Source organism: Oncorhynchus gorbuscha, linkage group LG18 (assembly GCF_021184085.1).
Source record: "Oncorhynchus gorbuscha isolate QuinsamMale2020 ecotype Even-year linkage group LG18, OgorEven_v1.0, whole genome shotgun sequence".
Taxonomy (NCBI): Eukaryota; Metazoa; Chordata; class Actinopteri; order Salmoniformes; family Salmonidae; genus Oncorhynchus; species Oncorhynchus gorbuscha.
The window spans coordinates 19,217,665-19,244,723 of NC_060190.1; the positions used below are offsets into that span (position 1 = coordinate 19,217,665).

At 45.8% G+C, this 27,059-nt stretch overlaps 1 protein-coding gene across 3 annotated transcripts in view; it reads right to left on the reverse strand.

Annotated features, from left to right (window-relative positions):
- Nucleotides 1-5,947: 5,947 nt before the first annotated feature.
- LOC124003081 (protein jagged-1b-like) overlaps nucleotides 5,948-27,059 on the reverse strand; it is a 30,773-nt gene continuing 9,661 nt past the window's right edge. Inside the window, exons 5-26 of one of the 3 annotated variants that reach the window (XM_046311123.1) lie at nucleotides 26,271-26,331; nucleotides 24,709-24,839; nucleotides 24,258-24,377; nucleotides 22,145-22,255; nucleotides 20,350-20,463; nucleotides 18,943-19,056; nucleotides 18,182-18,228; nucleotides 17,425-17,598; nucleotides 16,233-16,383; nucleotides 15,166-15,330; nucleotides 14,026-14,139; nucleotides 13,480-13,593; nucleotides 13,113-13,226; nucleotides 12,572-12,688; nucleotides 12,206-12,233; nucleotides 11,730-11,815; nucleotides 10,880-10,993; nucleotides 10,374-10,483; nucleotides 9,996-10,229; nucleotides 9,651-9,782; nucleotides 9,261-9,411; nucleotides 5,948-8,973 (exon numbers count right to left, since the gene is read on the reverse strand). In XM_046311123.1, the coding sequence (XP_046167079.1) occupies nucleotides 8,432-8,973; nucleotides 9,261-9,411; nucleotides 9,651-9,782; nucleotides 9,996-10,229; nucleotides 10,374-10,483; nucleotides 10,880-10,993; nucleotides 11,730-11,815; nucleotides 12,206-12,233; nucleotides 12,572-12,688; nucleotides 13,113-13,226; nucleotides 13,480-13,593; nucleotides 14,026-14,139; nucleotides 15,166-15,330; nucleotides 16,233-16,383; nucleotides 17,425-17,598; nucleotides 18,182-18,228; nucleotides 18,943-19,056; nucleotides 20,350-20,463; nucleotides 22,145-22,255; nucleotides 24,258-24,377; nucleotides 24,709-24,839; nucleotides 26,271-26,331 (3,044 nt within the window). In that variant the 3' untranslated portion in view covers nucleotides 5,948-8,431. Of the gene's footprint in view, nucleotides 8,974-9,260; nucleotides 9,412-9,650; nucleotides 9,783-9,995; nucleotides 10,230-10,373; nucleotides 10,484-10,879; nucleotides 10,994-11,729; nucleotides 11,816-12,205; nucleotides 12,234-12,571; nucleotides 12,689-13,112; nucleotides 13,227-13,479; nucleotides 13,594-14,025; nucleotides 14,140-15,165; nucleotides 15,331-16,232; nucleotides 16,384-17,424; nucleotides 17,599-18,181; nucleotides 18,229-18,942; nucleotides 19,057-20,349; nucleotides 20,464-22,144; nucleotides 22,259-24,257; nucleotides 24,378-24,708; nucleotides 24,840-26,270; nucleotides 26,332-27,059 lie in introns of all 3 variants that reach the window. The other 2 variants (XM_046311122.1, XM_046311121.1) reach the window with 2 other exon arrangements.

Below are 27,059 nucleotides of genomic sequence, written 5' to 3' on the forward strand. Positions count from 1 at the left end.
ACCGGATGCTTATAAGAAAGCCCGCTCTGCCCTCTGACGAACCATCAAACAGGCAAAACGTAAATACAGGACTAAGATTCAATCTTACTACACCAGCTCTGATGCCCGTCGGATGTGGCAGGTTTTGCAAACTACTACGAACTACAAAGGGAAGCCCATCCACGAGCTGCCAAGTGACGCAAGCCTACCAGACAAGCTAAATGACTTCTATGCACGCTTCGAGGCAAGCAACACTGAAGCATGCATGAGCGCACCAGCTGTTCAGGACAACTGTGTGATCACGCTCGCCGTAGCCTTTAAACAGGTCAATATTCATGACGCATGACGCATGACTTTCAACCTTCGTCTCTCCCGAGCCCGTACGGGAGTTGTAGCGATGAGACAAGATAGTAGCTACTAACAATTGGATACCACAAAATTGGGGAGAAAAAGGGGGTAAAATTCACAAAAAAACATTAAACAAACAAACACGGGGGCCCTTCAGGGGTGTGTGCTTAGTCCCCTCCTATACTCTCTGTTCACCCATGACTGCATGGCCAACACCATCATTACATTTGCTGATGATACAATGGTGGTAGGCCTGTTCACCAACAACGATGAGACAGCCTATAAGCCAGGAAAACAACCTCTCCCTCAATGTGATCAAGACAAAGGAGATGATCGTGGACTACAGGAAAAGGAGGGCCAAGCACGCCCCCATTCTCATCGACGGGGCTGTGGTAGAGCAGCTTGAGAGCTTCAAATTCCTCAAATTCCTCCCACATCACCAACAAATTATCATGGTCCAAACACACCAAGACAGTCGTGAAGAGGGCACGACAATGCTTATTCCCCATCAGGAGACTGAAAAGATTTGGCATGGGACCTCAGATCCTCAAAATGTTATAAAGTTGAACCATTGAGAGCATCCTGACTAGCTGCATTACCACATGGTATGGCAACTGCTCGGCCTCCGACGCAAGGCGCTACAGAGGGTAGTGCGTACGGCCCAGTACATCACTGGGGCCAAGCTTCCTGCCATTCAGGACCTCTATACCAGGCAGTGTCAGAGGAAGGCCCTAAAAATGATCAAAGACTCCAGCCACTCTAGGCATATACTGTTCTCTCTGGTACCGCACGGCAAGCGGTACTGGAGCGCCAAGTCTAGGTTCAAAAGGCTTCTTAACAGCTTCTACCCCCAAGCCATAAGACTGCTGAACAGCTAATCAAATGGCTACCCGGACTATTTGCATTGACACCCCCCCCCCTCCACTTTTTTGAAGTTGCTGCTACTCGCAGTTTATTATCTACGCATAGTCCCTTTACCCCTACCTACATGTAGACATTACCTCGACTAACCTGTACCCCCACACGTTGACTTGGTAGTGGTACCCCCTGTATATAGCCTCGTTATTATTTTATTGTTGCTCTTTTATTTTTTTACTGAAAATGATTTAGAAAAAACATTTAACTCTTATTTTTCTTAACTGCATTGTTGGTTAAGGGCTTGTAAGTAAGCATGTCACAGTAAGGTATTCGGTTTAAATAGGCTAACGGCGATTGTCTGTCGAGTGTCTGATATAAAACCTACTTTACCTCTGTAAATGCAGGGATGTCTCATTTTGCCCTGGGGGACGCATTCAGTCTTCAATGAGATCTGAAGGGCCGCATTGAGAATTGGTTATATTGTAACGTAGTTCGTCTGTTGTTTGAAGAGAGTCAGACCGAAATGCAGCGTGTAGGTTACTCATGACTTTTAATGAAGATAATAGCGGTACATGAAATAACTGAAAATGAAAACAACAAACGAGTGAAACTAATTACAGCCTATCTGGTGACTAACACAGAGACAGGTACAATCACCCACGAAATACAACGCACACTCAGGCTACCTAAATATGGTTCCCAATCCGAGACAACGAGAATCAGCTGACTCCAATTAGGAATCGCCTCAGGCAGCCAAGCCTAACTAGACACACCCCTAATAATACACACTCCCAATTAATACAAACCCCAATACGAAATACAACATATAAACCCATGTCACACCCTGGCCTACCCATATAACAAAAACACAAGATACAATGACCAGGGCGTGACAGAACCCCCCCCCCCCCTAAGGTGCGGACTCCGGGACGCACCTCAAGAGCATAGGGAGGGTCCGGGTGGGCGTCTGTCCATGGTGGCGGTTCTGGCTCGGGACGCGGACCCCACTCCATAAATGTCCTAGTTCCTCCCCTTCGCGTCCTAGGATAATCCACCTTCCCCGCCGACCATGGCCTAATAGTCCTCACCCTGATCCCCACATAACCGAGGGGCAGCTCGGGACCGAGGGGCAGCTCGGGACCGAGGGGCAGCTCGGGACAGAGGGGCAGCTCGGGACAGAGGGGCAGCTCGGGACAGAGGGGCAGCTCGGGACAGAGGGGCAAGCTCGGGACAGAGGGGCAGCTCGGGACAGAGGGGCAACTCGGGACAGAGGGGCAACTCGGGACAGAGGGGCAGCCCGGGACCGAAGCAGCCCGGTACTGAAAGGGAGCCCAGTACAGAGAGGAAGCCTAGTACTGAGAGGAAGCTCAGTACTGAGAGGAAGCTCAGGCAGGTAGTAGGCTCCGGTAAATGCTGGCTGGCTGGTGGAACTGGATGATTCAGGTTGTCTGGCCGATCTAGAAGATCTTGGCAGACTGGCACTTCTGGCGGATCCTGGCAGACTGGCACTCCTGGTGGATCCTGGCAGACTGGTGACGCTGGGCCGACTGGCGGCGCTGGGCAGACAGGAGACTCCGGCAGCGCAGGAGAGGAGAAAAGCTCTGGCTGCGCTAAACAGGCGAGGCGCACTGGACGCGCTGGGCCGACTGGGAGCACTGGTGGCGCTGGACAGACAGGAGACTCCGGCAGCGCAGGAGAGGAGAAAGGCTCTGGCTGCGCTAAACAGGCTGGAGACTCCGATAGCACAGGAGGGGAGAAAAGCACTGGCTGTGCTGAACAGGCGAGGCGCACTGGAGGCCTGGTGCGTGATGCTGGAACTGGTGGTACTGGCGCGAAGACACGCACAGGAAGCCTGGTGCGGGGAGCTGCTACCGGAGGACTGGTGTGTAGAGGTGGCTCTGGATAGACCGGACCGTGCAGGCGCACTGGAGCTCTTGAGCACCGAGCCTGCCCAATCTTACCTGGCTCGATGCCCACTCTAGCCCGGCAAATAGGAAGGGCTGGTATGTGTCGCAGCTGGCTCTGCACCCGCACTGGAAACACCGTGCGCTCCATAGCTTAACACGGTGCCTGCCCGGTCTCTCTAGCCCAATGGTGAGCACAGGGAGTATGCGCAGGTCTCCTACCTTGGCATAACTATTCTCCCTTTTAGCCCCCCCCAATATTTTTTTGGGGGGTGACTTTCCGGTTTCCAACCGCGTCGCCGTGCTTCCTCATACTTGCGCCTCTCCGCTTTAGCTGCTTCTATTTCCTCATTGGGACGGCGATATTCTCCCGGCTGCGCCCAGGGTCCTTTACCGTCTAATTCCTCCTCCCATGTCCAAATCTCCAAATGATGCAGTCTCTCCCATTGCAACTGCTCTTCACGATTAACAGGGAGAGTAGGCTCAGGTCTGATTCCTGACTCAGCCACTCTCTCTCTGCGCTTTCCCCGTTACCTTCGGTTTTCGCTCTGTATAACCGTGCTTTCCTTTTCGATTCCATACGTGTATAGCCCTCTTAGCATTGCTGTAGGGACGTGTATAGCCCTCTTCGCATTGCTGTAGGGAATCCCAGGCGGGCTCCTGCACTCGCTCTGGGTCGGCCGCCCACCTGTCGATTTCTTCCCACGTAGTATACTCCTTGCTTCTGTTGTCCATAACGTCCAACTTCAGATCCTGCCAGTTCCCACGCTGCTCGGTCTGTGAATGGTGGTGGGTGATTCTGTAACGTAGTTCGTCTGTTGTTTGAAGAGTCAAACCGAAATGCAGCGTGTAGGTTACTCATGACTTTTAATGAAGATAATAGCGGTACATGAAATAACTGAAAATGAAAACAAACGAGTGAAACTAATTACAGCCTATCTGGTGACTAACACAGAGACAGGTACAATCACCCACAAAATACAACGCGCACTCAGGCTACCTGAGTGAGAATGAGACAACGAGACAACGAGAATCAGCTGACTCCAATTAGGAATCGCCTCAGGCAGCCAAGCCTAACTAGACACACCCCTAATAATACACACTCCCAATTAATACAAACCCCAATACGAAATACAACATAAACCCATGTCACACCCTGGCCTAACCATATAACAAAAACACAAGATACAATGACCAAGGCGTGACATATATTTCCTCGTCAAAATCTATCCATATTATTATTATTTTTTTCAATGCTAATGACTGTCTAGCTTTCATTTGGGTGATTATTAGCAAGCTGGACATAGTCAAGAAACTGTAGGTCCATTTTCATTTCTACACAGTTAAAAAAAAAAAACCTGGTGTAACCTAATGTAGCAAGCATAAAAAGTCACCTGAGCAGAGTCCCCACGTGGGCTGAAAATCTGTCTGAAAACCCTGAAACAGCCGCTTTCTACCGACCTTGTGGGAAGTACACAGAGTGGTTTTGATTTCATGACCTAGTAACCATGAAATGGGTTTCCCAATGTCAATATCAGACATGGGATCAATTGGGTTGTCCCGGGTTTTATACAGGACTATAGGGGCCGAGGACAAGACAGGGTAGGGTGTGTCATGAATGTTTTGATAGAGCTTCCGTTCATACATACACCAGCAGCATAAATAGACACACAAACACGCATATGCATAAACAAAGACACAGATACACACCCAACCACCCACAAACCTCACCCCCTTTAAAGTGAGACAGGGGCAAGAAAAGCACATTTTGCTGAGTCTCTCACTGGCTGAGAAACCAGGAAGAGAGGAATTGGCATTCGTTGGCTGGGTGTCAGCTGAGACCACAGTGGTGGAGAGAGTGTGCATCCCAAATGGCACCCTGTTCCCTATAAAGTGCACTACTAAGTAGACAGAGTCAATACAAACATAAGTGCACTATATAAGGAATAGCGTGCCATTTAGGACATAGTTTGAGAGTTGGGAATGATGAACTCAAGTTTTGCATCCCAAAATAATAACAGGGCAGGTCGCAATCCCGAAAAGACTAAATATCCATTCTCTGTTTATACCCCAAATAATCAAAAAAATCCTGAAGACTCACTCATGTCAGACTCCATTTTGTATGAGAAGTAGTCTATCACTCTCCTCCCAATGACAAAGTGTGTAATTTGCATAATTTTAATTATAAACTTGGTGGTTCAAGCCCTGAATGCTGACAGTTGTGGTATATCAGACTTTATACACGGATATGACAAAACGTTTCTTGTTTCCGCTCTAATTACGTTGGAAACCAGTTTATAATAGCAATAAGGCACCTCGGGGGTTTGCGGTATATGGCCAATATACCACGGCTAATGGCTGTGTCCAGGCACGCCGCATTGTGCCAAAAAACAGCCCTTAGCCGTGGTATATTGGCCATATACCACAACCCCTTGTGCCTTATTGCTTAAATAAAAACACACAATTGCTACTTTCCAATTTTTCAACCACAGCGTAATAGGTAGAGACAAATCTCAAAGTTAAGTGGCAGAAAAAAGCTTGCTTGTTTGTTTCCATTTGGAGTGATTCCTCTATAAATGCATTTGCAAGTGTCTCATGCTGTTTATTTAGGTGAAAGACAGGCTTGTTCCCACGCAGGTTAGGGCTGTGTACAGGCCTTTTAAACTCTCTCACGGGTCTGCTGAGACTGTTCGTGCATGTGTGAGAGGACAGGGATGGTCGAGCCTCAGACAAAGTAGTCATTGTTTGACACTCAACAGCAAATGCGGCTCACCCGGCATGTTGTCTAGTCTATACCCGCCGACTTATGCCACCAGACAGACCCTTTGCCTCAGAAAGCAATGGAAAACACACTCATCGGTTTTTGTACAAAATATTTTAATAAATATTACTTTCCAAAACAAAACAAAGACTTGCCAGGAACCACTGCTCCCCCCCAAAATACTTTAATTCTCAAGTTCTTAACACACTAAAGTGAAATGTACACAAATACTTTCTCTTATATCATGATCTTAAGGGTAAACAAAAAATTATATTAAAAGTTTACAGCCTTGTGGTCTCTGATCTAGAAAGGCTGTGTGTCACATGACAGTTCTACAGTGTTCTTATTGGACCTCCTCTCTTCAAGTATCTCATTGGTCGAGTTCGTTTTGCATGGCCCGGTGACCCGAGTTTGCTCATTGCAGACCATTCCATTGAAATCGCCACCCACCCAGGGCACACAAAACCGATTCCACCATGTATTAGTTAATTACCATATATGCAAATAATATGCAAAGTAATCACAAATACATCAAAAACAGGTAAATCTTTCCCAAAGTATCTAGGAATATAATTTTTGTCCTGTCATTGACACATTTTATGCTGTACATGCAAATGTCAAGCTTACAAAAAAAAAGTTGTTCCCTTAAAAGTATTTAATTGGCAAGCAATGAGTCTGCCACATTTAGTTGATTCAAATGACCCTGCAGCAGCAGAATCATCCTCCATGTGATTTAGTCCTTTCCCCTGCCATCCCACTTACATTTAAGTACTTACAAAAGAGTCCTGGCAAAACTACCATAGAAATGGTTTCAAACAGACATCGTACAAAAACAGGTTGTTTTTTGGGGGACAAAAATGCCCATCCAAATTGTTAAAAAATAAACTATTCTTTCAAGAACACTTTTGGCATTTATGAAACAAAGTGGAGATCGAAAGGTATTTGGACAGTGAAACATTGTTGATGTTTTGGTTCTGTACTCCAGCACTTTAGATTTGAAATTACACAATGACTGAGGTTAAATTACAGACTGTCAGCTTTAATTTGAGGGTGTTTCCATCCATTAATGTGGATGCTACCATGATTACAGAAAATTGTGAATGAATCATGAACAAAATTGAGTGAGAAAGTTGAGGCATAAACATCATACCCTTCCGAAAGATGCTATTCTCCCATTATTGGTAGTGGTGAAAGGTCAGCATGTCTTGGGGTATGATCTTTGTTCCTCCGACTTTCTCACTCATCATTATTCACGATTCATTCAGGATTATCTGTAATCATAGTAGCATCCACATTAATGTAGTGTTCAGAAACATATTCTATTCTTATTTACAATAAAAGTGACTCCAAAATGACATTACATTAACATTTAATTCATTTAGCAGACGTTCTTAACCAGAGCGACGTACAGTAGTGAGTGCATACATTTTCGTACTATTTTGTGCTGGTCCATCCATGGGAATCGAAACCACAACTCTGGCGTTACAAGCACCAGACTGAGCCACACGGGATATTACTTATCACTCAATTCTATTGGGCACAAAATTATCTGAAACAAAACAAACTGTAACCGCATCCAACAAGTTTGTAGAGTCACAACCTTGATGTAGTCATTGCATGCTAGGAATAAGGGATCAAATACTAAACTTTTAACTACTTTAATACACATACGTGGATTTGTCCAAATGCTTTTGGTTCCTTGAAAATGGGGAGACCAGGTGAAAAAAAAAAAAAATGTATCGATGAAAATATCCTCAAAATAAAGCTGACCGACCATCTGCACTTTAACCTTCAAATCCACAGAACAAAACAAAAATATTCAATGTCCAAATACTTTTGGACCCGACTATTTATTGAAACAATATTTTCAAAAATAAGGAAGTTGTAAGCTTACAAAGCTGTCAAACCTTCAAATCTAAACAATGCATATAAATAAAAGGAATGATATTTTAAGGCTCTTGATTATTAAGTTAATAAATCAAATATAAACAATGATTAATAAAAAAAAATATTTACAGATCTATACAACATTCTACATTGACACAAATTCTTCATATCGGCAGCAACTGCTGACAGACTCAACCTGCCCCAAACAAAAATAAATTATATTTTTTTGTTAGTTGCTGTGGTATGGTGATGCGGAAGCGCGTACAACTACAAAACCAGTTACGAGGCTAAACCCACATTAATATTCATCGTACACAAGACTACCGGGAAAAAGCTTGCAAAAAGCCTTCGGCAGCAGCTTACCGAACAACGTAGAGATGTTCTTACACGTACATCGATATCTCTATTTACAGAAGTGCTGCCTCGAAGTTAACTGGTTTTGCAAAAGACTGCAAGCAAACGCAGCACCCGGAAATCCAGCCAAACCACAGCCAACCATTATTGCCAGTGTAAGCCAGCTTGTCGAAACATAAATTAAACACATGGAAATTTGTCTTCTTTGTGAAGGGTAAATCACAACTTTTTGATTCAAAAATATGACAACAGTATCAACAACTTTGGAGCGCCCCTCAGTTGACCTTCCAACAATGATAAACTGGTTGAAGTGGTCGGGCCAAGGTCACCAAGCTGTGCGCTATACAATGAATTCCATTCGGTTTAAGCTCTGCGTCGACTCCAAGTCTCTGTTATCCTGTTTGTTAGTCCAGTTGGGGTTTTTGCCGGCCGTGCTGAGTGGCTGTGGGCTCCGCTCCTCCCGGTCCACTAGAGTATACGGCGTCTGCCTGGGGAACCTAGCCTTCTGAAGCCTCTTCTCAGACTCCTCGTCATCCGAATGGTGGCTACCCACGTCGGAGTTGTTTGTTCTAATGTTGCCGTTGGTAAGAGAGTTCTTGTCCTCGTAGTGATAGTGGTTGGGGTGTTCTTTAACTGGGGGTAGGCCGTTGGTCGGACCGTGTTTATCGATGGGGTTCTTGATCTGGTTGAGCTGCTCACGCACGTTGTTGACTGCGTTGTTTGTGTCCTCGGCGGTCGTCGCAGGGGACGTCGACTGGGTGCTGACACCCGTGTGGGTGCTGGGCTTCCGGCGCCGCTTGAGGCACCAGATAAACGCAGAGGCCACAGCCAGGAGCCAGATGACGATGACTACGGACACCAGCAGGGGGACCAAGTAGTCTGCTGGAAGGAGAAATGGAGGGAGGGAAGGCGTCAGTTATAGAAGACTAGAACAAACGAGGGAGACTAGAATATCAAAAACTATACTCTAAGCAGAAGTTGACAGCAGCAATGTGATATTCTCCCTCTTCCCATTAACACTTCAACTGCAAAACTCCCCAAATCCTTCAACCAGGATTTCTGGAAAACATTCAGGAATTTTTCAAACCGAGGTACATACAACCATCCCACCACTAGTGAAGGTCAATGTCTTTGCAAAATAAATGGCTGCCTGTGTCCTGTGCTCTCACCATTGGGGCTGTGGGTCTGCCTCCTCTGGACACGGACTTCAACAATGGCTGTGATGATAGTGCTGTTTCCGTTTCGCTTGCTGACCAGGTCTATGAATTTGTCCGTGATCTCCTTGATAGGGGCCTTACCTCGTCTGGGGTCCTCCGTTGACTAAAAAATAAATAATAATTGAGATGTTCTTCATACAAGTAAAATAAAGTAAACTAACTTCCATATCGCATTAAAATAATATTAAGTATACTGTGAGAAACAGGACAAATTAATCCTTGTGCGAATGTAGTTATTCTTAGGATGAGTGTCTGTTAAATGACTAGTGTTTCAAAACGGCCATTTGCTTGTTCTTGATAATCATGGAATTGAGGGCAAAATTGAGCCAAAAAGGTACTTACAATGGCTACATTGATCTCGTTGTTGGTGGTGGCCGATGGCTCGCATGTCATGGACACAGAGTACTCCGACGAGAGGTTCCTCACCACATACAGACTCCGTAGCTCAACGCAGATGTGCTCAACAGTCAAGCCCTGCCACACACACAGAGATGTCAAAAGGTTCCATGTATAAGTTCACAAGTATCAAAATCACAGTTTATCCAAAACTGTATACTGCTCCAAGTCTTACCAATGTATAAGAAATACTGCCAAACTGGATGTGACAATGTTTTGCCATTGGTTAAATTTACTTCCTAGTTTAAGTTTGAATAAACTGTTTCTATGATGTGGCTTGCACCAACTCACCTGTGGCATGGTGTCCTTGTTGAAGGTGAAGGTGACGTTGGCACAGTTGCTCTCGGGGTGGCACTTTGTATGGGGCGGGAGACTGTGGGAGGCCGACCAACACTCGCCCTGGCTGGGACATGGCTTGACGAAACAGCGCTCGTCCCTGACGGGCACACACGTCTGACCAACTGGGCACTCGCCATCGCTGTGACTTTTACTGTGGATCCGGCAGGATTTGGGACCGCACCAGATCTGGAGGGAGACAGGAATGTGGTTAACTGTGGTCAGTGATGGTGATAATTTGTGGTCATTAATTGCATCGTTAGCTCACATCACAATGGGTATTTAATATGGTACAAAGAAAAAAAGCTTGTCATAAAACCTGTGGTTTCGTACCTTTGTACAGGTGACCTTCCCATTGTGGCACTGGCAGGTGTTGCAATCGTCATCCCATTTGGTCCCATCCACAGCCACTAGACTGTTGACAACACAGGGTCTCACAGTAACTGCAAAGCAAGAGGTGGCCATTTTAGTCTCTCAAGATTGAACCTGAAACATTTGCTATAGATGCCCAAAATCATAGATGCATTGTGTTTTATTCAGGTTGACGGTTTACACCTACATTGACTCTTGTTAAGACTTGGGTTCTTGTGATTTTTATGGTAATAAAGCTATTGTACCGTGCACTTATACATTGTTTATCTGATGTCCTGTTTATAGTTAGGTAAACAGCACCTAAAGAGCTATAGCACAAGGAACAAAAATTCAGACCAAGTTACTGACTAAGATACAGTCCATTGTCATGGCAGAATCCAACAGGGATGATTATGATGGAAAATGTATTTATTGAAGACAGTATGAGCCTAGGCTCCAAAGGAACACATGAAGGGTAGAGGTCTTACCTTCTTGGCACCTGGGGCCGGCCCTCCCTGGTGGACACAGGCAGCGGTAGCCGTTGATCTCGTCGACGCAGGTGGAGCCGAACGCGCAGGGCGACGACTGGCACTCGTTGATGTCTGATGGGACAAGATTGGCAACTGTTAGGGTACTACTCTATTTCTGCCACTTCATCTGTTCATCAATCTATATGCATCGGTCCATCTATCCTACTGACTAACAGACAGTGATGTCTTGGAATCATTTTGCTTAGACCGATATTTCCCAGAGCCACAGACTAAAAAACCAAACATATATTTTTTATTTTATTTACCCAGGTAAGTCAGTTAAGAACAAATTCTTATTGTCAATGACGGCCTTGTTCAGGGGCAGAACGACAGATTTTATAAATATTTTTTTTTACCTTATCAGCTTGGGGATTTGATCTTGCAACCTTCCGGTTACTAGTCCAACACTAACCAGTAGGCTACCTGCCACCCCAAACTATGCTAATCAACTATGCTAATTATACTACTTTGTAACTTCATTACAAAAAAAAAAATGCATTGAAAACTATACCCTAGTTTCATTCCTAGTCATTGGTGCTAGTTAACAGTTGGACTAACTCTGAATAGTCAAGGGAATTAGTGCAGGTGATCAACTTCTCCATCTGAGCTCTCTTTAACTGGATCAAAGGGCTAACAGCAACGTGAACTTATCTAGCCAACTTATAAGTCTCATCCTCCATTGTGTCGTCCTACAAGCATCACCAAAGCCAAAAGACTTAAACCCGATTTAGCCCCGACTTAACTCTGACTTTTGTCACAGCTTAAGAATAGTGAGGGGGATGGGGGGGTGCAAAGGGTTAATACTCACTAATCCGGCAGTCTGGTCCTGCAAATCCTGCGGCACACTCACACCGGTACCAGTTATCTCCATCCACACAGGTTCCACTGTTATAGCTGCAGAGAAAAGGATAGAGAGAGAGTCAGGGGTCATAGCTCTTAACCAATAAGAATTTACTAAATGGGTGGGAAATATAATTCCATGTCTTAGAAAGTATCTAAATAAGCATCACTCAATTCTCTCTATTAAATGATTTCACCACAAAAATAGTTCCTTCAACAGATACATTTATATTATTCTTTAAAAAAATGGCGTTGGGTAGAGGAGGAAGTGGAACAAGGTAAAATGTCTGATTGTGAAGTCTTGAGCAAACAAAGTTACGCGAGTTGTTTGTGGCTCTTTGTCGTCGCGGAGTGTATATGCAAGTCTGTGTGTATTATCAGCAGCAGGACATTCCTGTGGGCAGATATGTTTACTGGGCTTAATTTGGTTTGGGATTGACTTACCAAGGGTGGGGATTGCAGTCGTTGGAATCTGTAAAATTTGAAATAAAAGAAAGTTGGGTTAGACACAGAGTGCATGTCAGAATACTAACTCAATATGAATTTGTGGCTAGCTGAGAGGCCACATAACATTAATCTGAGAAATAAAACAAAAAAAGTATGTTTTAGCTCGATACATTCATTACATAAAAGGACGAAGGCCAAACTGTATTTATCTACTACGGCAGGTTAAAATGTAGTTCTAGTGAATTATACACCATCAAGTTATGAACAACTAATAGTGCACAAGAATACAATTATCTACTAAGGATTTATTAGTATTAGTTGAGGACACACGGGGACACACACACACACTCTGGGGTCACTCACTTTGGTTGCAGGTCAGGCCCTCCCAGCCCTCTTTGCAGACGCAGGTGAAAGAGTCTCCACTGACTACACAGGTGCCTCCGTTCTCACAAGGACTAGGCAGACAGCTGCTGTTCTTAGCTGGAGAAGCAAACACAACCTTTAGCCAACATGCTAGCTAGCTGGAAAATGCTACACAGGCAAACATAACATTTCGCCACCCTGTTAGCCTCCCAATGCTACATGGGCAAACACAACCTTTAGCCTACCTGCTAACTAGCAAATGCTACATGGGCAAAAGAAACCTTTGGCCTAGTTTTGAACCAAGCCTTCAGCTATACTACTAGTTAACAGAGGCAACTACCTCCGCAATTACAGTTTAGCAATGGAAAATCTAAACCAAGTGTTTAGTCAGACTCAAAATGTCTATTTTTAGGAATTTAAAATGAGGGCCTTGCATTACTGTCAAATGTTGAGGGAAAACCAAATCATAGTGGTTGTGGTGAATGCTCAGTTGGAATAGCATTAGCTGCAATAATTTAGCACTGGCGGCTACACTACATACCTATATTACAGGTGGCACCCTCCCATCCGGCGGCACACATGCATTTGAAGGTGTCCCCTTCATCATAGCACGTTCCGCCATTGTTGCACGTAGCCTCGTCACACTGGCTCTCTCCTGGAAGCAAAAAATATTACATGTTAGCAACTATTCATAGTCAATGTCAGGAAACCATTAGGCCTTAAAACCTATTATTTCAGGTATGTGTTATTTATGCACATAAACACACCCTTTCGAACACATACAAGCATGCACACGCTTACATCCCACCCACACGCATATTTCACACCACACATTTCACATGGCCGCCCCAGGGTGAAAAAAATTAATAAAATAGTGTGCGATGCTGTAGTAAGGGGGGGGGGCTTACTTGAGTGACATGTCTTGCCCTTCCATCCGTTCTTACACTCGCAGTAGAAGTCGTTCACCAGGTCTCGGCACGTGCCGCGGTTGCGACATGGGTTGGTGTTGCAGTCGTCAATGTCTGAGGAGACAAAAAATATAAAATAATCATTTCATGTTTAACTGTCTGTTTGGCATCTCCAAGGCCATTTAAATCCTAACCCCCCCCCAGCATTATAACGCCTACCAGGCGTTATAATGCTGACAACGCTTCAATACCAAGAAGCAAGTCAGATAAAATGAAATAAAAAGTCAATGCACTGTTCCACATGCATGTAATGCATAAGCACATGTATAGACTTGTGTACCACTGTATGAATACTTTTGAAATGATACAAACAAAAGAACCATTCACTTTTTGAATACTTGTACTACGTTGTGGGGTGATAGGCAACTAAATAACTTGTATATAACTTCAACAACAATGTATTATCCACCGGGGGGTTCAAAGAAAGTGAAAGCCATTATTCATATAAAACAAACATGACAGTATTGAGAAGAAAAATGTACTTACTGTCGTCACAGTTGGGTCCCTCCCAGCCCTCGGCACAGATGCACTGGTACAGGCTGACTTTGTCAATACACGTTCCCCCGTTCTGACACGGGCCACTTTCACAGTCATTTATATCTGAGAGTGAGTGAAAGAGAAAAAAAAAAAAAAAAAAAGTCTGAGAAAATAAACAATATCAAACCATTGCAATCAAGGTGTGCACCATGAAATCCCTTCAAGGACTCATTTACCATTTCCAATTATGTGAACAACTCGCATTGTTTCCACATTATACAAACCTTGCGGTTTCCCTAGTGTCCCATTTATTTTGACTGTCGTCTCCGGTCAAGTAATCTTCTACCAAAAGCCCTTCCCAAAACTCCTTTGTCACCCAAAACCACAACAGAGAGCTTGGTGTTGGGTGTGTGCGTGGGAGAGACAAGGCCGGGCAAGAATAGGCAGACTTCCTGGCTTAAGAGAATGAGAGTTAGGGGTGGGGAGGCATGGAGCCCCTTTCATTTAACAACTTCCCCACCCCCTGACAGGCTAGCGAAGGCTGAGCAGGGTCATTAATCAAGGCCTGTGTCTGAGAGACAGCATAGGCCTCGCCTGGGGCCTCCATTAGATAACCCAGTGACTGTAGGGCCAGGGCTAGCCTTGCCTGACCTCTCTGGGCTAGGGAGCCGGCGGCTAAAAACAGCCATCCATCAAACAGGGAGCTAATAATTATCGTCAAGGGGTCACCACTCTCCCCTGAAAGAAGTGTTGGTGAGAACAAAGTCACGGGTTTGGAAGGAGCGAGAGCACGCTTTGAACCCAAGGATGCATGTGTCGTGACAGACCACGCCAAGAAACAGGAACGATCCTTATAACGGCGAGGGAGATTCTTGTGGTGTACTTATGGTCGGAAAGGGCCCATCCCGTCCTCTACCATCCCTGCAATAACATTCTCTCTCCATTATCTGCCCTCTCCACTTCAACCTCACAATTCTGCCACATTTCCCCCTCTATCTATGCCTCCCTCACACCCCCACATTGACCCCTTAATACACACATTAGCCATCCACCATCCATCAAAGGCTCCATCCATCCACCCCCCTAGCCATCCTCCAGCCATTCATCTACCGTTCTTCACTCCTTGGTGGAACTGGGGGAGTCACTTACTCTCATGGCAGTATGTCCCGGTGAAGCCCTCCTCGCACTCGCAGCTGAACTGGCCCCCAGCCTGGCTCCGGCAGCGCCCGTGGGGCCCGCACACGTTGGACGAAATCAGACGCACGCCCCCAGGGGTGCTGTTGGATGCCACGGAAACCGTGCAGCTGTCAATCACTGAGGGAGAAAGAAAGGGCGAGGTCAGGACAGTGTGCATATATGGCAATCACATAAATGTTGATATCCATTGCACAGAACTGACGTTACCACACATCGTATAAACCTTCAAACGCTTTGGGTGCCACAGCTTCCAATAAAATAAATATTCAATGGATACAACATATGCCAAGGCCCTCTAATTTCTTCAATCTGTGGTGTGTATAGATAAAAGTAGTTAAACTAAGTACAAGGGTATAAACCCGTAGACTGTCATAATTACGCTCTCAAAAATGCATGCATACACACGGCACAGAGTGAGAAAATTAAGGGGGTCTATTGAGTATATTCAGCAGGAAGATCACACACAGAGCACTTCAGTTTTGCCAGATTCTTCTAGGGCGTTTTGGAGAGACGAACAAAGTCTAGTAGGGAGGAGAGGAACATTTTAAGAAGCAGAGGCAATTTGTCAGAAGCAGGAGGGCGGCGTGGGGGGTGTTCTTGAAGGGAGTGTCTTGTCAAAAAAGTAGTCTGGCAGCAGTAGCGACTCGAAAACATGAAACCAAACCTTAACCCTTCCCATGGTAACGAGGCCCTGGGGGACCCGGCGGAGAACGGGTTAGTGCCGTGCGGGCTTGCTAACCCTAGGTCTTCATACACACACACAATGGTGTGACACACACCCAGCACAATGGCCTTGAGTTAGCAGATTAGATTACAGACTCTGCGGGCTAAAAAGCCCCCCTCTCAGATTTACAATTGGCTATAAAAAAAGCAAAGCGAGACAAGTGACCTAAAATTTTTGGGATTAGCTTTCATTAGCATTAGCCAAGCCAGCCAAAACTGCCTAGGCTAACACTGAAAACAGACTTCTACAGTACTGTAAAGACTGCACAAGGCTAAACCAAAACGCAATTATTAACCTTTGCATGGTGTTGTCCGACAGTGGTCCTTCAAATGGGAACAGTTCTTGCCCTCGTAGTCTTCTGGACATTTGCAGAAGTAATCGGTAGCCAGGTTGAAACACTGGGCCCTGTTTTGACATGGGCTCGGCATGCAGTAGTCGATATCCAACTGAGAAGGCAAGAACAAAAACAAAGAATAGTTTAGACACAAGCCATGTAAAGTAATACCTGCCATTTGACCTTTTCCATAATAACCCATTGTGGACTTCACCACGGAAACCTGCTAAAGAACCATAAACAAACGCTTAGCGGTGGAGAGTTGGAGGAGGCGGGAAAAGAGAAGACAGACTTAGCCCAGACGGAAGGTTCACAAGTGTTAACAAGCGCGACAAAGCTCCAGTTTAGAGTTGCAAAGAGAAACGATCGCAGAGAGAAACGCAGAGGGAAACGCAGGTGCGATTATAGTGGGGGGGGAGGAAAGGTGGCACAAAAAAAAATAATCTAAACGGGGGAAAAAAATGGGAGGGAAACAACTGAAGAGGAGGATATCAATGAAAACATTATGGTGAGGAGATTCACTCAGGAGATTCACCAATCTCGGATCAGATTACCCCATCTCCAACCTTAACCTTTAAAAAGGTATGGGGAAATACAGTAACGGACCGTGGATCAGTGGTTTGAGGTGACTGCAACTTTTTTTTAAACCTTTATTTAACCAGGCAAGTCAGTTAAGAACAAATTCTTATTTTCAATGACGGCCTAGGAACAGTGGGTTAACTGCCTGTTCAGGGGCAGAACGACAGATTTGTACCGTGTCAGCTCGGGGGTTTGAACTTGCAACCTTCCGGTTACTAGTCCAACGCTCTAACCACTAGGCTACCAGGAGAGAGGGAGGTAGTCGAGGAAAGTTGGCTCTAACCACCGATCTCGGATCAGATTACCCCATCTCCAACCTTAACCATTAAAAAGGTATGGGGAAATACGGTATCGGACCGTGGATCAGTGGTTACTCACGATTTACTCAAGATAAGTTGGCCCTAACCACATATCTAGGATCAGCTTATACGACCTCCAATTCTAACCATAAACCATTACAAGGATGGAGCAATATCTGCTCCTTGATCAGTGTTGTGGTTTCAGGTGACTTGGACCAACTCTGGGTGGGCTCTGGGCACAGTGAGGGGGGGGTGTGGTGCCAATCTCTGCTCACCTGACAGAAGTTGCCAGAGAAACCGGGCAGGCACAGGCACTGGAAGCCATTGACGTCGTCCTTGCAACGGCCGCCGTTCAAGCACGGGCCACTGGCGCACTCGTCTACGTCCTTCTCGCAGTGCTCGCCGCCGAAGCCCGACGGACAAACGCAACGGTACCCATTCACCATGTCCTAGGGAGGGGAGGAAAACAGAGAAAGGAAAAAAATAAAGAGAAGAACAGGGTGTTGGGGGTGAGTGTGGGAGGTACGGAACAGGGCGGTGAGGAAAACAAGCCATTGTGAAAGGGTTGGAAAAGATTTAAGAAAGATTTATTTTTCCTGGCAGGGGACGAGAATGTTTATGGTAATCTGATCTATTGTAGTCATGAAGACCTTCCGCCTATTCCCTCCCTCCCATTCTCCCCTCCTACACAAGCATTCATGTCTTTCTGCCCCTCTCTTTGTTAGCATTGCCCGAGCAACTCTGTCATGCCTGTGTTCTGAAAGCATGTCTCAGCAGTTTGCCATTTTCAAACCCGCCATAAAGGAAAAAGGGGGAGAAAGAGGGGAAGGCGAGAGAAAGAAGCCAAAAACAACTCCAATATGCCAGGAAGTGTCCGGAATATGTATATTGACCAGGATCGATACATTACGGAAAAATAAGAAAACATCTGTGTCCCTAATGGAACCCTATTCCCCATGATAGGGTTCTGGTCAAAAGTAGTGCACTATACAGGGAATAAGATGCCATTTGGGAGAAACCCAATAAACATACCTTGCATTTTCCCCCATTTTGACACTGGTCCAGGCAGTCATTGATATCTGCGGAAACAATTTGTAACAATAAAATAAATTAAAATAAAACGTATACAATTTGAGCTCCGCCGAGGCGAGGCCTTGATAAGGCTTTCTTGTCAAGATTTCCGACAAGCTTCCTCAAGATAACACTTGTTCGAGAACGGGTGGGGGGGGGGGTGCAATTCATGCGGGCCCCGTGCACTGGGGCTTCACACAATTGTTTGAGTGTCCATGTTATCTGCACATTGTCTGCACGGCTGTGCAAGCAGACAATGACTCGAGATACATTTTTTTTTTAAAGTATTATTATTATTTAATGTTTTCTGTCATCCATTTTCAGACTGACCACTCCAGAACTACTAGTCCAGGTTCAGAGAAACCCTGTGCCAGCCTCAGTCCTAGCCATCATTCTCATGAACTCGCATCCAAAACTGGCCCTACAACAGTTGCTTAAAGTAGCTACTGGCACTTGACAGTGCCATTTCTTCATTTTAGAACAGGGGTGTGCAACTTTGGAGATTGAATGGCAGGGTGAGCAGGCTTTTGTTCTACCACAAGCACGAACACACTTCGACTAATCATGCTTTCAATTGCCAACCATGATTAGTTGATTAGCTGAATTACCCATATTAGCGCTGTGCTGGAACAAAAGCCTGTATCCCCTGCTGCTTCCTGGAACCAGACTTGCCCACCCCTGCATTAGAACAAGTGACAGGCCTTTTCATTGAAAACACTCACTGGTTTCGCAGTTCTGGCCCATCCAACCAGGGAGGCACTCGCAGAAGTACCCTCCAATCAGGTTGCGGCAGGAGTTGGCATTCAGGCAGGGGTCGCCTTCGCACTCATTGGCGTCTGAAATCCATAAAAACAAAACAGGTCAGAAAGACAGAAAACTAAAAATGTAATTCCTTCATTCCTGTTAAAAGGGATTGTGATGAGATTGCGAGGGGTCGGTAGCCATAGGAATAGATATTTTAATGGTTTCCCCCGTCACCCACCCATTGACTTGGGGATGCCTATTCTAGAAATTATATTTCTATGGTCTTTTCTGGTGGTCTGCTGTGGTTTGCATTCAAACCGCGTCGGAGCCTGTCCCCATGGCAATTGGGGACAAACAAATATGCCGGGAAGTGAAGGGTAGTGGATCAAGGCAGCAGTGAATAGTTAGTGGCACCTATCTTCTTGCTCCTCACATTAAGAAGGGGTGAGGAAGAGGGAGAGGAGGTGTAAGGGAAGACAAGGGTGAGAAGGAGTGGGGGGGGGGGGGGGTAGTTAGAGAATTAAGGCAGTAGTGAATAGAGTTAGTGTCACCCATCCTCTCGCTACTCATTCTAAGCCCTTTAAAACACACTGCCATTCCTCAAAGGATGATCCCCCGGCTTAGGAAACCCCACTTTATCCCTGCCCTGAGGATTCCCAAAAGCAGCCATGGAATGGAATGCTGAAGGAACTTTCCCCCCCATCCTGGCATGCCCGCTTCCAAATCTTCACACTAGAGCGCCATCAAAAGTCAAGGGTGGTATGATGAAGAAGAATTTGCACTTAGAAGCTTTTCTAAAGGTCAGTTTTGAGATTTCACCCCCTAATGGATAAGGTTCAGATTTGGAGAGTGTAAGCTGGTTCTAGATCTGTGCGCTAAGGACATCCTCTAATTGTAGCAAGGTGGTTAGAAGTTGGCCTCAACCACAGATCTAGGAAACTAACTTTAACTATTAGAGAGAGGAGATATTTGACCCTGTACCAGTATATAATCTATCAACTCCGTAGTATGCATAGAGATCAATACTCTCTCTATGGTAGTAGGTTATAGGATATATAGGTGGTAGTGGGATAGAGGACTAGGCTGTTGTGAGGTAGAAGGTAGAGGTTTGTAGGATTTAAAAGTACTCAGTGGCGTCCGTGTCAAAAGGAATACAATAGGAGTTGGGTTGTGGGATATAGGAGGTAAATGTTTTTTATTTTTTATTATAGAGGATGACAGCGAACTAGGTGGTTGTATGATAGAGGTGCAGGGGTGTGTGGGATAGAGGTATATATATATATATATATATTTTTTTTTTAGGGGGGAAATAGAGGATGAATGAGAGCTCAGTGGCTGTATGATAGAGGTGGTGCAGGGTGTTACGGGATAGAGGACTGACTGACCAATGAGGCAGGTCTTGCCGCTCCACTGGGAGGGACAGGTGCACTTGAAGCCGTTGACCTGGTCCTGGCAGGTGCCCCCGTGGCCACAGGGGTTGGGGAAACACTCGTCCACATCTGGAGGGAGGAAACAAGTGTGTTACGGCTACACGTGAAATGACAAATCAGACGTCCATGACTATGGCTAGGTCTTTAGCGCTTGTTGAAAGGCTGATGGTGTCTTGATGACCCAAAATAATACACTTTATTTAAAATAATAATTCAAGTCCCCGCCGTCATGGACTTTTTCTAAATAAAGTCTATAACAAAATGTGGTTGTTAGAATCTTAACCCCTATTAATAATCACAAAAAGAACTTGAGTTATAAGCAGGTTTAGGAGGGTATGTCACCCCCCCCCCCCGTGGCGCTACTTTCTCCCGATAGTAGGGCCTGATCCCCCCCCCCCCCTCCTCTCGACAGTTGGGAGGTGCCGTGCCTAGTTGATAATCCCCCTGATAATTGCCTCGAAACTGAACCTAAACTATACGGAAACTCATTTCACACAAGAGCTGAAAAAAAAAAAAAAAAAAAATGAAGTAAATTATGATGGGGGAGAATGGGTTGATGAGCGAGGGGAAGCGAACTATGCAATCACCAGTTGTGAATGAAGAACAGAGCTGGCCATTCTATTCTATTCATCTATTCAAATGATAATCTCAAAAGCGGTAGCGGAGAGAAATGTCAACACTGACAATTTCTTCACATCACCGTCATTGGCGAACAAGTTGCTCGCAAAGAAAACAAGCCTGGTTGGCACCCTGAACAAAGCGAAGCGGGAGCTTAATATCATGCCGTCGGGTTTGCTTAATATAAGGACTTTTAAAAATTTAAAATGTCTAGCATAAATGTCTAGCATACTTAAGTATATTTAAATATACTTTGATACTTTTACTCTAGTAGTATTTTACCGGGTGACATTAAGTATAACAATTGGGTATTTTTTCTACCACTGTGCGCGTCGCCATATATAAAATCAACTTACACAACAACAACGCCTTGTGCTCTACTGTATCACACGTGTTGTTTCCCCCTATGAGAAAAAGATCCTACTGCTTTCTACTTTATTCTATAGGTTGTGGATTTTTGGGATCAAAATGGCACAGCTGCTACACAGTGAAAGGAGGAACTTGCCGCTGGCCTTTCACGGTGTTCTACAACATGCTTGTCTTGGCTGCCATCAACACACACGTGCTGTTTAAGCAGTGCATGAACCCCATGAGCAGGAGAGACTTCATCGTGAGTCGAGCACACGGGCTACGTGAGAGACGTGAGGGGGGGGGGGTTGAGGCAGCAGCGAAGATTCCACGAGAGGAATTGCGCAAAGCCAATGAGAAACTGCCAGGTGGGCAGATGAGCTCGCAATTAAAACCCACGAAACCCGTTTCAGCTGCAAGCGACTCATTTGTGCGAAGTGTTGCAAGCAAGCGCGGGGGGGGTGTGTGATGACTGTTAGAACGAGGGATAACAACTAAATAAGGTCCAACTGGCGTGGAGATGAGCACCATGCTGTAAGCACGAGCGAGGCCACAAATAACGTGTTCAAGAACTGACAATGGACCATTTTTGACTGCCGTCATAAAACCAACACATTCATTATAATGCCATTATTGCTTTTGTGCTGACGTCCAATAGATGTCATTGGTATGAAGGGGGAACCCAATGAGGACAGGCTTCTCTAGTGCTAGAGGCCCGGTGAATGTGCAAGGGTCAACCCACTGAGTAGAATATTGAATTTACACACTATAATGTATTACTTACTGATGCTGCAGGAAGGGCCACTCCAGCCGGGGGCACACTGGCACTCGAAGCCCTGACTGGTCTCCACACATCTCCCTCCGTTAAAACAGGGCTCCGACAGACAAGCATGCTCTGCTATGGACCGAGAGACAGAGCGAAACAGAGAGATAGATTGAGTGGGTAAAAGGGAGAAGGGAAAGGCAAAGAACAGAGAAAGGTAGATGGAGCAGGTAGAGGAGAGCGAGGGAGAGGAGAGAGAGAGGAGAGAGAGAGTTAAACTCCTAAACTCCGTTCTCACACTGCAGGAGGGTGGGGTGGGTTTTCCCCCTCGCTGCTGTCGGTTCCCAGCGGCTCTCTCTGGCCCAGCTAGGCTACAGCCAGTGGAGTGGAAAGCCCCTTTGACCTCTCACTAACCAGCTCTGGACCACACCGCAAGACGAGGAGCGAGAGAGTGAGACAGACAAGGGAGGGAGAGATAGGGAAGGATAAAGGAGAGTGCTGAGTGCAAGAGAAATAAACAGAACAAGAGAAATTTCCTCAGAGGAAAAAGACAGCCAGACAAAGAATAAAATACACAGAGAGAAAGCGAGAGACAGAAAGACAGGGTCCATTCCCCCACTAGGTCTACGTTGTTAAAAAAAAACATCCCCTCTCCCATGTCACTAGCCCCCCAGTGCCCTAGCCCTATAGTCTTAGCATTAACTCTAGCCAGCTAGCAGGAAAACGTCTGTCATGGCACGGTGACCCGCAGAGCGTTCGCGCCATGACTTCCACCCGAACGCAAATCATTGTCCATCCCTCCGCGGGAAGACGAGAGAAGGCAGGAGGGAAGAGAATAGCAAACTCACAAGTCACGACGGATTCCTCCGCTCAAATCAATTAGCGCTCTGCATTCCTTGGCAGGCAGACTGACCCGCATCACAAATGGCACCCTATTCACTATATAATGCACTACGTTTGACCAGAGCCCTATTAGCCCTGGTCAAAAGTAGTGCACTGAATAGGGTGCCATTTGGGACTACCCCCGAGGGGGGAGGCGAGAGGGAGAAGACTGTTGATTGGTGTCAGCAGGCTAGGGGCAGGGGGAGGGAGAAGAGCACAGGAGGGGGGGTTTAATGTTGTTGGGTCTGGCTGGGAGAGAAAAAGAAAAGGAGAATTCAGGCTTGGTTGGAAGCTGGAATCCCCCTCTTCTTTCCCTCGTTCTCTCCCTCCTTCCTCCACTCCCTCCTACCCTCCCTCCCTCCCTCGCGCTCAAGATGACCGGCAATATTTTTCAAACCCTCGCTACAGAGGTGGCAACTGTCCTAGACAAACACAGAGCGGGCGTGTTTGACTGACAACGCCTACAGGGAGCTTCCTCCTCAATTAGCTGAGTCATGTCTCCATTGACCCCCACACAAAACAAGGGCCATCTACGTATCCTAATGAGCGAATTCGACACAACTTCATTGAAACGTCCTCAACTCAAAAATAATTACATATACAACTCATTCCTATGATCAAAACTCAAACTTTATAGAAACCAACCTTGATCTAAACAACTGACACATCTAAACAACTTGAAGATGTGAGGTAACTGTTAGATTTGTTGAAGGTAGAATTCAATCCCACCTCATAGAAAGGTTAGCTCTGTTACTGGGTCTCCTCCAGTTCACGTTTCCCTTGACGACGCCTTAATGAGGTCGTCACCTCCTGGCCGGAGTGACGCGGGAGACCGCCCTACGAACGGAACCTCCCTGGATGGGGTTAAGCACGGGACTGACCCCCCCAACCCCTGAACTATGACCCCTCGACTTCCAACCCAGTCTCACCACATGACTCTGATCTCACCGACTGGTCTTGGGAAAACAAATACCTTTTTCTCTGTCTTCACCACAAAATACAAAAGATTGAGTGGGAGACAGCAGAGAGACAGAATAAAATAAAATCTCCAGCATAGTAGATCAGCTGCGCTACGAGTGCCCAAGACCAACTTCCCTCTGGGAACAATAAAGTTATTCTTATCCCTTATACCTTGTTTTCTACTCCAATTCACTCTCATAAGGACGAAACATTGAGTGGAACCAGACCCTAGACACTACAAGAGACTTACACACACGCAAGTACACGTATGTGTGCGTGTCAGGCGACTCACCTTTTTCGCAGTTGACACCAGAGTAGCCGTCAGGACAGGCACAGTGGTACTTGTCAGGTCCAGTGTTGCTGCAGGTCCCCAAGTTCAAACAGGGCTGGAACGTACCACATGTGTTCAGGTCTGGAAGACAGGGAGGGAAAAGTGTGAGTGTGCGTTGGTGAGGGCACCAGTTATCAGCTGTATATCTACAGACCAGGGGGGTATACTACAAAGCAGGATCAATGAGTTAGCCTGCTAACTTACTTGCCCAAATAAATACATTTCTTTAAGATAAGCTTGAAATTGACATGTTGTGATTGAAACAACCAAAACCATAAGTTTAGCTTTCTTAATGAGCCAGAAAAATCGGTAGGCCTATTTCTGGTCGTTTACAAAGTTAGCTGGCCAACTCAATGATCACGCTTTGTAGTATACCTCTGTGCATTTGCTATTCTTGCATGTGTATGCATACCTTTGTCGCAGAGCTGGCCACCAAAGTTTGTGTCACAGAGGCACTGCCACGGTTCCACGCAGGTTCCGTGCACACAGCCCGGGTGAGGAATGCACTTATCACAGTACTCGCCCTGCCAGCCGTACAGACACCTGCAGGACACACACACACTCGATAAGTACTCAAATGCCCGGGATGACCGAGCTTAACAAAAAAGAACTTCAGTGCTCAACACTATCCCTCTTAAAAACACAGACAATGTATCACAATCTTTTAACACACACAGGAATGGGTTCGGCAGGGCTAAGGCTGCTCCTTGAGTAAGTAAAAAGTATGATCTGGGCAGTGAACTAGCAGGGGAAAGCTTCTCAAATGAGTCATAACAGAGCGAATCAAATATACACACACCCCCATCCCTTATATCCATGCCCAGCCCACCCCACCCTTGCTTGAGGCAATGGATAATTAACCCAGCTACCCAATATATATATATATCCTACCTAATTCAAAAGAGCTGCAAAATCTAGCAAATATGGAGGAAATGTGAAACCCTCAAAAGTACCCATTCCACTCCGGCCTTCCTTAAGAATCAGATGTGTATTCAAGTTCAGATAAAAGCCATAGAAGCTTCTCCAGAATCTCCACAACATGCTAACGTCTCCTAGCACCGCTTTCGATCGTTTCTTGGCTGCGAGACTGAAAAGGCTAACTAACACGACATCAAAGTGTGGCGCTGAAGGGAGGTGAAAGAGGGTGGGGAGAAACAGACAGGTGAAAGAGGGTGGGGAGAAACAGACAGGTGAAAGAGGGTGGGGAGAAACAGACAGGTGAAAGAGGGTGGGGAGAAACAGACAGGTGAAAGAGGGTGGGGAGAAACAGACAGGTGAAAGAGGGTGGGTAAACAGACAGGTGAAAGAGGATGGGGAGAAACAGACAGGTGAAAGAGGATGGGGAGAAACAGACAGGTGAAAGAGGATGGGGAGAAACAGACAGGTGAAAGAAAAAAGAAATCCTTTGAATTTGACAGAGGTCTTCGAGACCAGATTCCACCGCCACCATTAAGCTCTCACCACTCTGGGGGCCCCCAACAGACGTGTGCAAAGGGGGTCGAGAGGGGTCGCGATAATCTCCAACCCACCCCACATACACTCCCTTCCCAAAACACGCCAAGGCCCTTCACAGCTCTGGATAACGGGAGGGGGATTCATCGGGTTGTGTTTATTAGGACACGCAATGTACATTTCTTTTTTTAAACAGTCACTTCCTGCTTCAGTCTGTTTTCTTCTGTTTGATGCCTAATGACCACATGATCAAGGGTCCTGACTTTGATTGCCATGTATAGTATTGTGTAGAACGTACAGTGTTATCTAACGAAGACACTGCCAAAAATGACTACGTCTCCATTGAGTCTGGTGCCAATCCAAAGTGGGCAGAACCCATGGTGTTGGGAATTCCCCCTGCCAATGGCATTATTTCCATGTGGTACAAGGATGTTGCTGTGACAACAAGTTGCACTTTCCAGTGAGCGTTTTACTAACTTAGGCTAGCGTAAAAAAAAAGTAAAAAAAAAAAAAAGTGCTTACTTGCAATCTCCGGGCAATTTACAGGAACCATGTTCAGTGCTGCAGCCTTGCCTGCAAATAGCTGAGAGAGAGAAAGAAAATGAGGAAATAAAGGAGAAAGTCCAAGTGGGGTGACAGTGAGAGTCAGCAAGAAATTCACAGAAAAAAGAAAAAGTAAGAGTGACGAGAGAGAGAGAGAGAGAAAACACAAAGAGTCAGCATGATGATGTCAGACAGTTCCCCCTCCCCTATCTCATCTCCAAACTCGTGGGAATGTCCTAAGCTCCAACCGGGACAGTAATCCTACAAAATCCAAGACTTATCCCAGAGCTCTGCCATCGCTCCCCGCTAGGATACTAAGGCCTAGGGGGTGCGCTGGTGCGTTGCAAACAGCCCAAATTCCAAACGGCAACGCTAACTATTTGTACAAGCCTGCCAGGCCGGCCGTGGCCAAAATCTGCTGTGTTAAGACAATATGCCCTGGTGTCAATGGGTGAAGAAGCCAGCTTGACCCCACTACTAAATGATATCATTTAGTCTAGTGTTCATTCTCTCTCTGGTCAGATTCACCTCTACACAATTGCAGTCCATTGTCACTTTCGCAAGTTTTGGACTTCCCTTCCTTGCCTTAATGATGGCATGCTAACAGAAAGGCACTAAAGCACAACTTGCCCTTGAAAAGGCCCACTGTTATTTATAGAACATTTTGATCATTTAAAGTATATATTCCAATTGATTCTTGATGAATGTCACTTAGCAATGCCTTTTGAGCTTTGTTCAACTGTCTAACCTTGTGGTAAAAAAAATGGC